Below are 12,860 nucleotides of genomic sequence, written 5' to 3' on the forward strand. Positions count from 1 at the left end.
TAGGCTATTAGACCACTTCCTTTTTTCTTTCCTACTATAATAGTCAGGCTACTATGAGTAGAATTGTTCCGCTTTGTGTTCTGATGAGTACCATACTACTTTAAATTGGATTACAAATTAACATTACATCTTTTTTTCCAGCCCTGGTTTCTCCCCATTTTTTCTAGCTTCATTTCTTTGAACTTTTGGTCAGGTTATCACTTAATGCTGAGAATAAATAAGATTTTTCAAAATGTAGTGAAGGCCCTTCTGTATTTTAGTCCCAAAAAAACAGCCTAATTAATTTTACATGTAGGGTCAGTGTGTGTAGGGAAAACCATCCAGATACACAACATTACTGAACAAACAGTTTTAGCATTTTATTGAATATGAACATTGATCGTCCACAAACTCTGCCTTCACAGGACTTTAGTTAGATATTTTTGGATGATATCTTCACAATAGTGAAGCAGGCACTATGAAATAAATGTGGAAAGTGTGAAAAAGGACATCTTCAGGGTTTTTTTTCAGTTTTTTCTGTATAACTCCCACATGCATTACTGTAGCTTCAACATGCAGCAGCATCCATTACTTTGAGTAATAGTTTGATTGTAGCGACCACTGGTTTACACCATACCAAGAAAACCACATGTCTGCCATTGACAACCATGGACCAGAAAGATGGATACAGTTGATAGTTGCACACAAGGCGACCATGCAAGATTGTGAGCTTCAGAGTCACACAGAGTGAACACTGGAGATCATTTATCCCCAGGATGTTTATCTCAGTAGAAGACAGACGGGATGTTTGAGCCACTTATTCTATAAATACATGTATATATTATCAACAAAGATATTATTGATACAATGTGGATATTGCACATTTTACTTATTCAAGTATTTACATAAAAAAGTACTTTCAATATAAAAAGTAAAAGAAAGGATTATCCAGGGTGGACTTTCTTATTGCACTTTTTGAAATGTTATCATTTTTTCTGCTGCTAATGTTTTATCTGGTGAAAGTGAAACTACTTTAATCTGATTACTATGCCATATAATTTAACTATTAACTTTATATCTTTATGAGCTGATATATATTTTTTTTAAATGCTATACATGATCTGAAAGAGTGAGTCAGTCACAGATAAACGCGTGGTCGTTTACAAGAACTGTTTTAGAGCCGTCACGTGATTTCACGACAGTGATCGTAGGTAAACATTGATGAGTGAAAAATGAACAGATGCATTTCCAGGAGCAGTCGTTAGGTGGCGATAACGCGCTGTGTTGAAAGTGTGTCCTTGCAGGATACCGTACTGACGACAACACGCTCACAGGGAAAACATGGCCGCGGCCTTAGCGAGGAGGGTGTCCGGTGTGTATGCACTATTTGACTTTCACACTTCACAACCTCATTTGTGTTCTTTAGTAAAAGTGTAGCGTGTCACGTGTGTTTTGTTGCACCGAGCCACCGGAGCACGGGGCTGTAGTTAGTACAGATAGTGTCCAGGGGGAGTCTGAACATTAGCTAACAGTAAGGTCACTGGTGGCTCCATGTTGCTGTGTGTCCTCGCGTGTTTACCTGCTGTTCTTGTGTGTTTCAGTGTTCCTGAGGCCGCTGTCTGCCTCTCTTCGCCCCGGGACACCGCAGCTCCGTCAGCTCTCCAGCCTCATCCACCCTTCGCCGCTCTACAGCTCCGCTGCTGCGGCCGCCGTCCGCGCTCCTCTGCCGGCTGCAGCCTATCAGACACCCCGCTACCACATCCTCCAACGGTAAAGACCCGGAGCAGCACCACTGCACACATCCACCATCACTGTCAGAGAGTTACAGTGTTAGTAAGATCTTTATAGTAAGATCAGCACTCTAAGCTGACAGCACTATCTATCTATAGATATCTATATTGATAGATATCTATATAGATATCTATATCTTACTGTGGCCGAAGCGATTGCCTGTTATGTTCAAAGCAGGGGGAAGTATGATACAGGTATCAACAGACAGGACAATATACAGTAAGTGTTGGATAGATGGTGTTTTGATCTCTTTTAAAAAAAATTTTTAAATCAGTGTGTTTAATACCATACGTGGAAAACAACAGGAATGATAAATAAAACCAGCTTCTACAAAGTAAATGTTGAAATGGTTAAGCTGTAATTACCACCTCTAACCTTGTATAACGGTCTCAGACAGTCACAGTGGGCATCCACTTTTAGGAAAGAGTTCATCAACACATCTGAATAATTGTGAGCTCACTTGAGGTGTAAATTTTAAGTTTTTGCCTCCACCCCAACACCCAGAGATGCAGTGTGTCCTGCAGGAAATATTTGAACGGCATTGATAAGCTATTCAGATTCAATGTGAAAGATTAGTTCTGCTCTTAACTATTATTTATTAAGGTGTTTTACTTTAGTAATCTTAGCAGAGCCAGAGATGTTTCTATTTTAGGCTTAACTTTGCAGCAAAACTGGAAAACAGTTTCTTTACAGTGAAAACACTGATACTCATCCTTTTTTTTTTTCAGTGTAATTGACCCATGTTCTATGTAGGCATTTTAGGTTGTTATTATTTTAAATAGCAGTTGTTGTGCTTCTCTGTTTTTGCAGGGTGTCAGCTCTTGTTCCCAGTCTGACTCTGCAGCCAAGCAGAAGTCTGATCTACTATAGTCTGAAGAAGGGGAAGAGAAAAACTGTCAAATCTGTCACACAAAGATTCCTGAGGCTGCACTGTGGACTTTGGATCAGACGCAAGGTGTGCTTTTTTTTATTTTTTTACAGTTTTTACTGGTTTGTTAACTGCAATGCAATGACCCATCTGACAGCTTGTTTTTGTTTTAACAGGCTGGATACAAGAAGAAACTGTGGAAGAAGAAACCTGACAGACGAAAGCGCCTGAGGGAGTTTGTCATCTGTAACAAAACACAGAGCAAACTTTTAGATAAAATGACATGTTCTTTTTGGAAGAGGAGGAACTGGTATCTAGATGATCCATACCTGAAATACCAAGACCGGGTAAACCTCAAACCGTGATTTGATATGTGTAGAGGTGTCATGTATTCTGTTCAAATATAATGTACTGATGTAATATACAAAATAAAGTCAAATATTGTTAATGATTTGTGCTTTTGGGTGTTCTTTTAGTAGAAATAAGACACACAGTCAACTTTTACTTGATATTTAATGACTGTAAATTGATTTAAACAGAAATATTGAATCCAGTGGAACAACTGACAGCCATAAACCATCATGTCATCACATTACTGCTTTTAGTTTATATTTAACAATCAAGTTTAAATTGAAGTCATTCGACATTCTGGCCTGCCAGAACAAAAATTCTTAGGATATCTTAGTAAGTGGGGTCTCTTCATCAAAAAGTCAAAGTGGCAAATTCACCAGTAAGTAAGACATATGTTATTTGAATGTATGCATAGCCAACTTAGTCATAACATTTCATGATCCTTCTGTAAAGCAATGACAAAAGATTAATGAGTAATTGTTTACCAGCAATGCATCTGAAGAGGCCAACAGCTTCACACCAAATGAATCATTGATTCAATTTTCCTACAAATTAATAACAAACGTCATGCAATGTTGAGTGTATCCGTCTGCACAAGTTTACAAATCTGATAAGCAACATGTTTTTTTTCAGTTTTACTTTGCATTATTTGAATGGAAGGAAATCAGCTCCAACACTAACACTTAATAATACTAACGCTGAAACACATCAGTTTTTTCTCCATTAGAAGAACATTTCATGTGCATAACAAGTGTATCTACAACAACAGAGTGAATGACCTGTAAACAGAACAGTTGTACCTGAGAAGCTTTTGTTTCAAACTTCAATCCGCCTCGAATGATACCAACACGATGATGAAAATCAAAAATCGACTGCGTGAACCCACCGGCACAGTGTCACGTCGTGTAAAACGCTGCTATGATTGAGGCTCAGTGAATAAAAGTACAGGGTGAAAACATACGAGGAGTCACCGTGCAACATGAACTCAAAGGTGAGTTTGTAAACCTGCAAACCGACAAACACAGTCTCTCTCTCGTGAGTTTGAAAAAGAGCAGAAGCAGGTCGAAGGTTAAGATCGTCTGGTTTAGTGTTGCTCAGTGGACAGAACATTACACAGTGATTTCAAACATGGAAAAATAAACCATGTTTGTTTACAGTAAATATCGATTTGTTTCTTGTCCGTTTCAGCTACAGCTGAAAGTGACGTGTTCATAATTGGCCTTAAACTGCCAAATCATTTATTTTTAACAGTAGATTGTCAAAAAAAAAAAAAAAAAAAGGCTGCTCCACTGACAAAAACTCTTGTGGTCGTGACCTTTTTTTCTTTTTTTTATGTGAAACTGGTGTCATTACTTCTTATTTCTTTCACCACAGATGAAATAAACTGTAACTTTTTATATTACTTATAATAATCTGCGACTAATTTACTATGATTATTATGTAACTTTTGGCCATTTCATTGAGTATTTAGGGTAGTAATTTAAATTCTAGACATAGTGCAAACATGATAGTTTAATGAGAATGAATATGTGTTACAAATAGTCACAACATGTGTAGAGACTTTTTATTTATTTTTGCATCTCTACTATCTTTTGATTTAAGGCTTTAATATAGAGGTAAATAACAGAATATTGTCCACCACCGCTGTCTGACTCTTCAATAAGTAAGTTTTATATTTTTTCATTTTAAGGTAATTGGCTGATTTCACAAAATCTTGATAAGATAATTCATCAGTGCAGAATTCAGCTGCTCGCAGATGTTTCTCCAGAACAGATTAAGTTGTTTTTTTTCCTTGGCTTTTAACATATTCTCGAAGAGTGACCGCGTCATTCTCAAAACCAGCTGTAGGATTCAGTGACAGTACATTCTGCTGAACAAACAGTGGACTAATGACTGGGAAGACACTCATGCACTTGCCTACCCAAACCTGATATATAAGAACCATTAAATCAGAAAGATGAGGTACACACAAACTGTACATAAACACATGAAAAAAAAGTGTCTATCAGCAGGGAGCCCATTCACTCATTTCTCTTAATTCAACCTCACCTGTTTGATCAGGAGCATCAAGCTATACACTACAGATAGAGGGATCATCATAGGTCACTTTGGTAATACCTTATTCCAAAGCAAGGCTGCTTCAGTCATGTAGCTTTTGGCCATTCAGTATTTTTTTTTTTTTTTACTTCTTGCAGCGAAGGCAGCTGGAGTCGTCTTGAGGACAGTTTCACATGGCTTCATTGTTTGAAGAAAGAGCACTCCTGGATCTTGTGAGAGGCCTTAAGACTCTAAGAGGAGGCTGGAAGGGAAGACAGATAAAGATAAGAGCAGAGTCAGATAACAGCTGCAAACAGCCCAACACTTTACCAAGGATACGTCTGACATTATTCTATATTTTTTTCAGCAAATCCCATGAAAAGACCAAAACCAACAATGTGTTCAAACATATCTCAACAATACTTTGTTTAACCTAACTTGGCTGCAGCTCTCAGCCTCAAACCCATTGTTTCCTTCTGAAGATGAGACATTAGAGATTGTAGGAAATATTGATGAAACAGGTGTAAGGAGTACTTTTTGGGGACTATTTTCAGCAGTGAATAAATACACATGCAGGGTGGTGCATCTCAAAAATAGCACGGCACTAAGTAGAACACATTCCTCTGCCAAGGCCCAACAGTCCCCTTGAATTCAGGGGTTTCAAACACTCATAGATATCAATATCAAATCAACTGAATCTGAAAATCAGTGACATATCATAAAATGTCATAAAATCTCCCAATGTTAAAGAAAGTGGATCCGCCCCCAGAATGTAATCGAGTCTTTCCTGACGCACACTGTGTCTGTTTTGTAGTTTTTGTGTAATCCTGCTAATAAACAAACTCAGACAAAAACATAACTTCCTTGGCAGAGTTAATAAACTCCAAAGCCCATGTTCATCACAATAAAGGAACACGTCTGCCAACAACAGCAAATGTCTATGGAAGGATGAGCTTCTGAGGATCAGGCCTTAGCTACACAAACAATAAGTAATCACCTCCACCAAGGAGTTAATGTTTTACCAGAGTCTGTGTGTTTGTTCATTTTTTCTGGATTATGCAGAAAACTCATTTGGGGCAGGCGTCTGAGAAGACCTCACTAAATTGGTGCGGATTTTCTTTTCACTTTATGGAAATATTTTCATGACAAATAAATACTTGAGCTTATCAGACCACTTCTTATTGTCTTTATTTTCTTAATTTATATTTCTATTGTGTCTATAGTGTCTAAGAAGTCGACACTCATGACTAGGAGTGTTTGACCTTGGCGAGGTATGTGGTCTTCTGAGTGCCATTGCAATAATTGTTGGTTTTGGTATTTTCATGTGGTTTGACAGAGAGAAAAATATAAAATATTGCTGATTCTTCCTTTTCATTTAATTCACCACACCAAACAAACTGACATTACATGTTGAAATGTATGGATGAATATCAGTTAATTCAGGGGATAGATTCAGCAAAACCATTTCCAACTTTCAAAACAGAAGTTATTACCAGTGGTGAAATACACTGGAAGGGAATCCATGTTGGAATGTTTCCCATGCCACATTTCCAAAAACGTGAGTCGTTAAAATCAGACATGAGCAAGATCACACATTCATTTGCACTAAAGTTAATGCATGATTCAGCTTCATCAATGCAGAAAATCTAATTAGCAGGCAGACTATTTTTACATATGTGCTGAACCATGATGATTTATTTAGCCACACATCCACAGAGATGAGGGAATCAGTGAGTAAATCACCACTCTCAAGGGGCAGTTAGAATCAGGCAGCAGCTGGGCAGCCACAGTGACGAGGCGCGATACCTCAGGAGCCTTCCTCTTAACCAGCCTGAGCTGCGGAGAGCTCAGGCCTGCCTGCACCTCTTTCCCCACCTCCTCTGACTGCTCCGGAACTGGGGGAGTGGAAGGTGGAGGGGGCGTGGGAGGTTGAGAGGGCGTGGAGGGCGGGGTGGACTGGGTTGTCAGTGAGAGCGTTACGGGTGTGGACTCAGACTCAGAGGGTGAAATGGTCTGGGACAGCGACTCCTTGGAGTCCCATTGGTCCAACCCCAACACCTCATACTCAGATACGTCAAAATCCTGCCCTGCACCACGAAAACAGAGAAGGTCGATGGAAGGGATGAACATTGAACAATGTGTGAATCCTGTCTGACCTACTGAGTCAGAGGCCGTCTGTTTAATTGCTGTAGTGCGGCAACAGATGTGGTCAGTGGGGATTATTATTAGGAAACTTCATATGACAATGCATCATCATTCTGAAGGCCGCAGAGCAGAGGCCAAACAGGAAGTGGTGATAGGCAGAGACTAATTTAAGTGTTAGCGCAAACAAGCATAATAGTGCTGTCCTCATTAAGTCTCTGCTCCTTTTGCAAATGTATGTCTACTTTTATTCTATTATCTATTTTTTGTTTTTTCCCCTATTCTGCCATTTTTTGCAAATAAAGGACTTTGTCTCTTGAATGTGACCTGGTGTTATGTTCCTTCTTAAGTGGGGACAGTTCTAATAAGAACCCGATGTATTGATCAATAGAAATCTTTCACAGACATAATGATATCTGCATTTATTGCCGATATGAAAACTTTTATTTTACAGGATAAACAATGCAAACAATGTAAGTTCTACGTAGTTTTATATTCGTGTTTTCTTTTTGTTTATAATTATTTATAATATAATGCATGTAAAACTAATGTGTAAAAAAGGGATGAATCTGCAGCTGAAAGTAGTTTCAGCAACTTTTACAAAACTTATATATAACTTATATATTTAAAAATTAAACTATACATTTGTTGAGATTAACATCTTCAGTAGGAGGCAAAGAGCTCATTGCAAGGTGAGAGCCACAGGGTGAGATTGTCACTGAGAGATGGACTAAAACATATTCCTTTGTTGACAATGAGAAAAATATAGACTAATACCAGATTTTTCATTAAATTTGAGGGTTTAAGATGAAGAATGTTGAACAAACTGTCATTTGTGAATATGGGGTACATAAATAAATTGTTTATGAAAATAATTTAATGAAACAAGTCAAATATTCATCAGATATCAACACAAGTTTTCTCAGCAGGATTCCCGGTTAGCCCTGCCTTCAATGTACAGCTATTTCTGTTTGATATTAAAAACTGTGTCTAAGTGTTATTTCTAATTCTATTCACAATAGAGCAATTATGATCTGAAAAATAATATACGACAGTCAGACCCTGAGGAATACAAACATCAACTGTTTCCACATGATGTTGAACGAGGAACAAGCCCCCGCAGCTACATGTGAGTGTTATCACAGGATGCTTAGCCTGGCAGGCCTCTGATGCTGGGCCTACTCCAAACAGGAAGACAGGAGAGAGGGCAGGGGGCTACTCAGGAAGGCAGGGGCACTGAACAATATCTGTGGGGTTAAACAAGCTTGAACAGGAAGACAGAAATCTACATGATAATCTGCGTGACGCAAACCTAGCCGGCCCCTGATATTACACCATAATGGCTATCGTAGCTAAAGTGCTGAGACAACTGGCACCTTAACTCTTTTTGATCAACTAGTTTTATATATTCAACACAGTTTTCATCTTGTTGGATAAAGTCAGTCTGTATTATGCTTTTCACCGTCTCCTCACCCTTGTAGCTCTCCGACTTGCTGCGCATCATAGTTCTGGTCCGATGCTGTGCTGCTGCGGACTGTGTGGTCCCAGGGCCACTGTCGTCGGGGTCCGACTGGTAGGAAGACAGATCCTGCATGCTGAAACTCCTCAGTCTGTCTGACAGGACTCCTTGGCCCTAGGACAGGAAACACCAGGTATTTATTTTAGCATCAATGTGAGATGTTCAGAGCATGGATCATTTTAAGAGCATTAATAATTGAATACTGGCATCAGGCTACTTTGAAACATCACTCAATAGACCTGCTTCGTTGTACGAGAAGCAAACAACATAACAGGCTCGGTACCATTATCTACAAAGACCCTCTACTGTACCCCCCCCCCCCCCAGGTCACCACACAACAAAATGTCCAGACTCAGCATTACCTTTGATGCAGCCATGACGGCAGCTGTGGCCGCAACGTTTAGCCCCTTTCTCCCATAATGCACCAGTGTGTCATAGCTTTTGTCCTTGGCCTGGCAGATGTAGTCATCGATGTCCTGACACAATGAAACAATCACATGATGAGCACATTTATCTCTCATTGTAATGTGCAATTCATTTCATGCAGAGTCGACCGGGCCTTTCTGAAATCGCTCGACTTGCAAAATCAAATTCTCTGACTTTTGATCCTCACAAAACATCGTCTGTTTCCTGACCCGCACGTAGAAGGAAAGAGAGATGGAAGAACACAGTGACACTTTCTCCCCCCCTGTCCAGCAAAGTTTTAACTGCTGAAGTGGAAAAGTGAATTGGCACAAAGGCACTTTTGTTCTCTGGACTGTGGAAAAGCATTAAATCAGTCACAAACACCACACAGACTGACTCAAACAGCACAGACTGAATATATTTTCCCTAAAGCTTTCCCTGAAAATGTGACAACAAAGGATGGGACTTCACCTTTTCTTTTGAGGAAAGAGTGGGATGAACAAACTTCCTGTATAGCACGCTAGAGCCTTTAGTGTAAGGGGACAGCAGCCACACCACAAACGCTATCTTCAGCTCATAGTAGAAAGGAAGCCTGGAATGGACACACAGAATGGCAGCAGAACAAAATGATGTTATATGGTTTCTTTATGTTCGTGACACAAGCATGTTATGTGATAAAAACACAGTAGTCGCCACGGTCAAATCCATTAAACATCTGGCGTCACTTACCAACAAACAAACATATCCGTAAATACTTCCACAGTTGTGAATAGGGCAAATATTATCCAGTACATCATCCATTTCACCTATAAAAGGTAAAAGAAATGAGTTAAAACACATTGTAGGATCCTATTTATGGGGACGATGTGGAGGAAAAATATAAGAATTAAAAGTATAAATGATATACTCACATATTCCCTCACATCTTTTGATTTCACAGCTTTGTAAGAGGAGTACGCAGGATATAGTGTACCAAACACAAGTCTGAAAGACAGAGAGTAACAACCATCAACAAACAAAGACATTGCATCCGACAGATATTTCAAACGAGCATGAGCATAAAACCGAGACGGATTCAAATACAATCAATTAGGATGTGGACAACATCACTATGGGATATTATGGATATTTATGAGCAACATGTTTCTCATATTTAGATGCCATATATCGTGGCATTTGTCCCAAATTACAAACTATAAGGAATAACTATCATGAAGAATCTTATGTGACATATACTTTAAACAAAAGACAAAGATCTGAGCACATATATGTTAACACCAGCCCTGGAGACCGACAAGTTTGATTCCACTCCTGAAGAACACAGACTGTGCTCGATGAGTGAGCTCGGAGAACAAGGTTCATTTTTTTGTTTTACTGTTCTGTTGTGTTAGTGAGGAAATGAGACGTTCTTGTGGGTGAAATGTCCTCCATTTGTCCTGATTTCTTTTGGTTGGATGACTATAATGATAACATTATTTATAAAGCACCTATTAACCAAAAGTACTGCACAACAAGACAAATGATAATGGTACTCATAATAAAATAATAATAAAAGAAGACGCTGTCTCAGACAACCTTATTCCCCAATTCTGAAAGTTTGGAGTTGTGCTTCAGGTGAAGGTGAAGTTTTGTTAAAGCAGATTTTAAGGCAGAATGTTTTTTTGAAATGAAATGAAATGTTTTCGGTGTCTTATAAACCCATTGGGGCTGTGCACGTCTTTGTGCATATATATTGGATTAAGCACAATTATTGAATATATTCAATATCTTTTTCAGTTGGTCAGTGGGTTCATCACTGTCTTTTCTGTATTTGAAACCAGAAATGTAAAATTGTTCAGTAGTTGACTTTGTAAATTTGTCAAACATCAACATACAGTACATGCATGTATGTATTTATGCAGAACAACAGTTTTATGAGTCTTCTTAGCTGCACATGTGATACAACGGACAGGTTGACAGGTGAGATGAAGGTAAATCAGAAAATGAGCTGCAGCTCTTTCCTCCTATAAACCATGAACTCAATCATGCCTTAAGTCAATTTTTTGAAATGGCTGCACATGATGTCCAGGTGACATGAGGTCAGATTTGCCTTCCATGTGTTTTCCTCCCTTTTCTTTACATTTCTATTCCTGTGCAGACACCTGTGCTGCGGGGAGACATGCACCCAAGTGCCACAGTCAGGCAACAGCTGTGAGTTGTGACCTGCTCATGTTACAGAGCCACGTCGTGTTGCAGCACTGAGGCCTGGAGCAGCTAACTGTGCTCTCTCAGAGTTAAGAGACAACAAGGACACTCTGAAATAAATGTCAGGCTCTGCACTACACACCCAAAGGCTTCTCTTGGAGGTTTAAACCTAAACTCAACCTATATGAGCACATTTCACGCAGCCAGAGCAAAGGAGGCCCAATTCAAGTAACAAGATCTTGCAATCTAAATTTAATTACCTCACTATTTTGAGGTTGGGCCTTGCTGCTGGTACACTTCACACGCTCTGCAATGGCGCTGCTGATTCATGCTTTGGGCAGGTACATGTAGATACTGTGACAGATGTGATCCTACCGTTTAATCTCTGGAGCCATGAGGAGACATACCGGGATATATTCGCATGTGTTAATACATGAAGAACTCTTGCTTTGTAACCCGAGAAGGCAAGACCCATCCCTTTTGTTTTTCTTTTCCAATATGGGACATCAACAGAGGATATAGATCCACTCCCAGTACCTGCTCCTGCCGTTTTTACGCTTCTAAGACGCCTCAGATTTTTTTTCTGCAGTGACTCATAAATTATAATGTCATGGATGATAATGAATATGTTCCCCTGCTCACCACGTCAGCTCTTTGTTATCTTCAAAAAGCGGCACTTGATAAACACAAAGAGTCTCAGGCTGCTGAGCGCTGTTTGGAAACAGACAAGCTCCACAGGCCCGGATCAGCATTCCTGCTCACACAGCCAAGTACAATCCAGTGGAAATCCCACTGATGTCGAGTCAAAAACAAACCTGCTCCCCTCTCACCCTGAACACTGATTCTGCTGGAATAAAACACTGAATTAAGGTGGAGGAGGCTCGTGAAGAGCGCGCAGCTCCATGGAGCGGCTCCAACACCTGCGACGACCAGGGCTGAAATCCATCATTACAGGCAGAACATATGTTGTAGAATCCTCCAAAATATAAGAATAAAAAAAAGACTTACACCACAAGTCTAGAGATGATCCAGGAGACCATTGCGCTGGAGAGGCGACAGGACGCGCTGTCTGCGGGGAGGAGTTTCCTCCAGATGACAGGCGCGTCCAGGCGGATGCGTCCGGACGCAAACAGGAGGCAACGTGATGCAGGATAAACAGTGAGTGAGCGGAGCACGGCTGTTGCCCATAGATGGCAGTGTTGCATTGCACAGACGACACCGACACCCGGCATGAAGATGAGTCTTTCACGCAGAGATATAAGATCTATGCACGGCACTGATGGGCGTTATTGATAATCGATATTATTTACCTTTGGACCCCATGTCACCCACCCACCAATCCCATGACGCACAGCGCACCAGTACGACAGCAGCGTTATTATTTGTTATGACATCCAGGAACTCCCCAGGTTTTTGTAAGTGTCTCTGGTTTAAACATTTTGAAAGTGGATGTTAAGTAAATTTATTAAATGTCCATTTCTCTGCCACTTGGTGTTACTGAAAAAATACATTGCATTTGAACCTTGCACCACTTATATATTTACACTGAATTTACACGACATTTAAAGTGAGTAGTCAAACACT

General features: G+C 39.8%; 2 protein-coding genes across 2 annotated transcripts; one reads left to right on the plus strand and one right to left on the minus strand.

Moving 5' to 3' along the window:
- The first annotated feature begins 1,210 nt into the window (after positions 1–1,210).
- Positions 1,211–3,089, plus strand: mrpl35 (mitochondrial ribosomal protein L35). The gene is made up of 4 exons (XM_020084614.2): positions 1,211–1,351; positions 1,581–1,749; positions 2,581–2,725; positions 2,815–3,089. Exons 1-4 carry the CDS (start codon positions 1,321–1,323, stop codon positions 3,001–3,003), a joined length of 534 nt encoding a protein of 177 aa, XP_019940173.1. The 5' UTR covers positions 1,211–1,320; the 3' UTR covers positions 3,004–3,089.
- Positions 3,090–4,251: 1,162 nt separating this feature from the next.
- Positions 4,252–12,442, minus strand: reep1 (receptor accessory protein 1). The gene is made up of 8 exons (XM_020084622.2): positions 12,285–12,442; positions 10,004–10,076; positions 9,822–9,898; positions 9,564–9,684; positions 9,050–9,163; positions 8,642–8,801; positions 6,833–7,113; positions 4,252–5,288 (listed from the first exon to the last, which is right to left on the minus strand). The coding sequence occupies exons 1-8, from the start codon at positions 12,314–12,316 to the stop codon at positions 5,217–5,219; spliced, it is 930 nt and encodes a 309-aa protein (XP_019940181.2). The 5' UTR covers positions 12,317–12,442; the 3' UTR covers positions 4,252–5,216.
- Positions 12,443–12,860: the final 418 nt, after the last annotated feature.

Source organism: Paralichthys olivaceus, chromosome 12 (genome assembly GCF_024713975.1).
Source record: "Paralichthys olivaceus isolate ysfri-2021 chromosome 12, ASM2471397v2, whole genome shotgun sequence".
Taxonomy (NCBI): Eukaryota; Metazoa; Chordata; class Actinopteri; order Pleuronectiformes; family Paralichthyidae; genus Paralichthys; species Paralichthys olivaceus.

Coding starts and splice junctions, on each gene's coding strand:
- mrpl35 (XM_020084614.2), top strand. CDS start 1,321: ATGGCCGCGGCCTTAGCGAGGAGGGTGTCCG. Junction 1,352..1,580: donor CTTAGCGAGGAGGGTGTCCG/GTGTGTATGCAC, acceptor TGTGTGTTTCAG/TGTTCCTGAGGCCGCTGTCT. Junction 1,750..2,580: donor CGCTACCACATCCTCCAACG/GTAAAGACCCGG, acceptor CTGTTTTTGCAG/GGTGTCAGCTCTTGTTCCCA.
- reep1 (XM_020084622.2), bottom strand. CDS start 12,316: ATGGTCTCCTGGATCATCTCTAGACTTGTGGT. Junction 9,685..9,821: donor ACGGATATGTTTGTTTGTTG/GTAAGTGACGCC, acceptor TGTCCATTCCAG/GCTTCCTTTCTACTATGAGC. Junction 8,802..9,049: donor CCGTCATGGCTGCATCAAAG/GTAATGCTGAGT, acceptor TTCCTGTCCTAG/GGCCAAGGAGTCCTGTCAGA.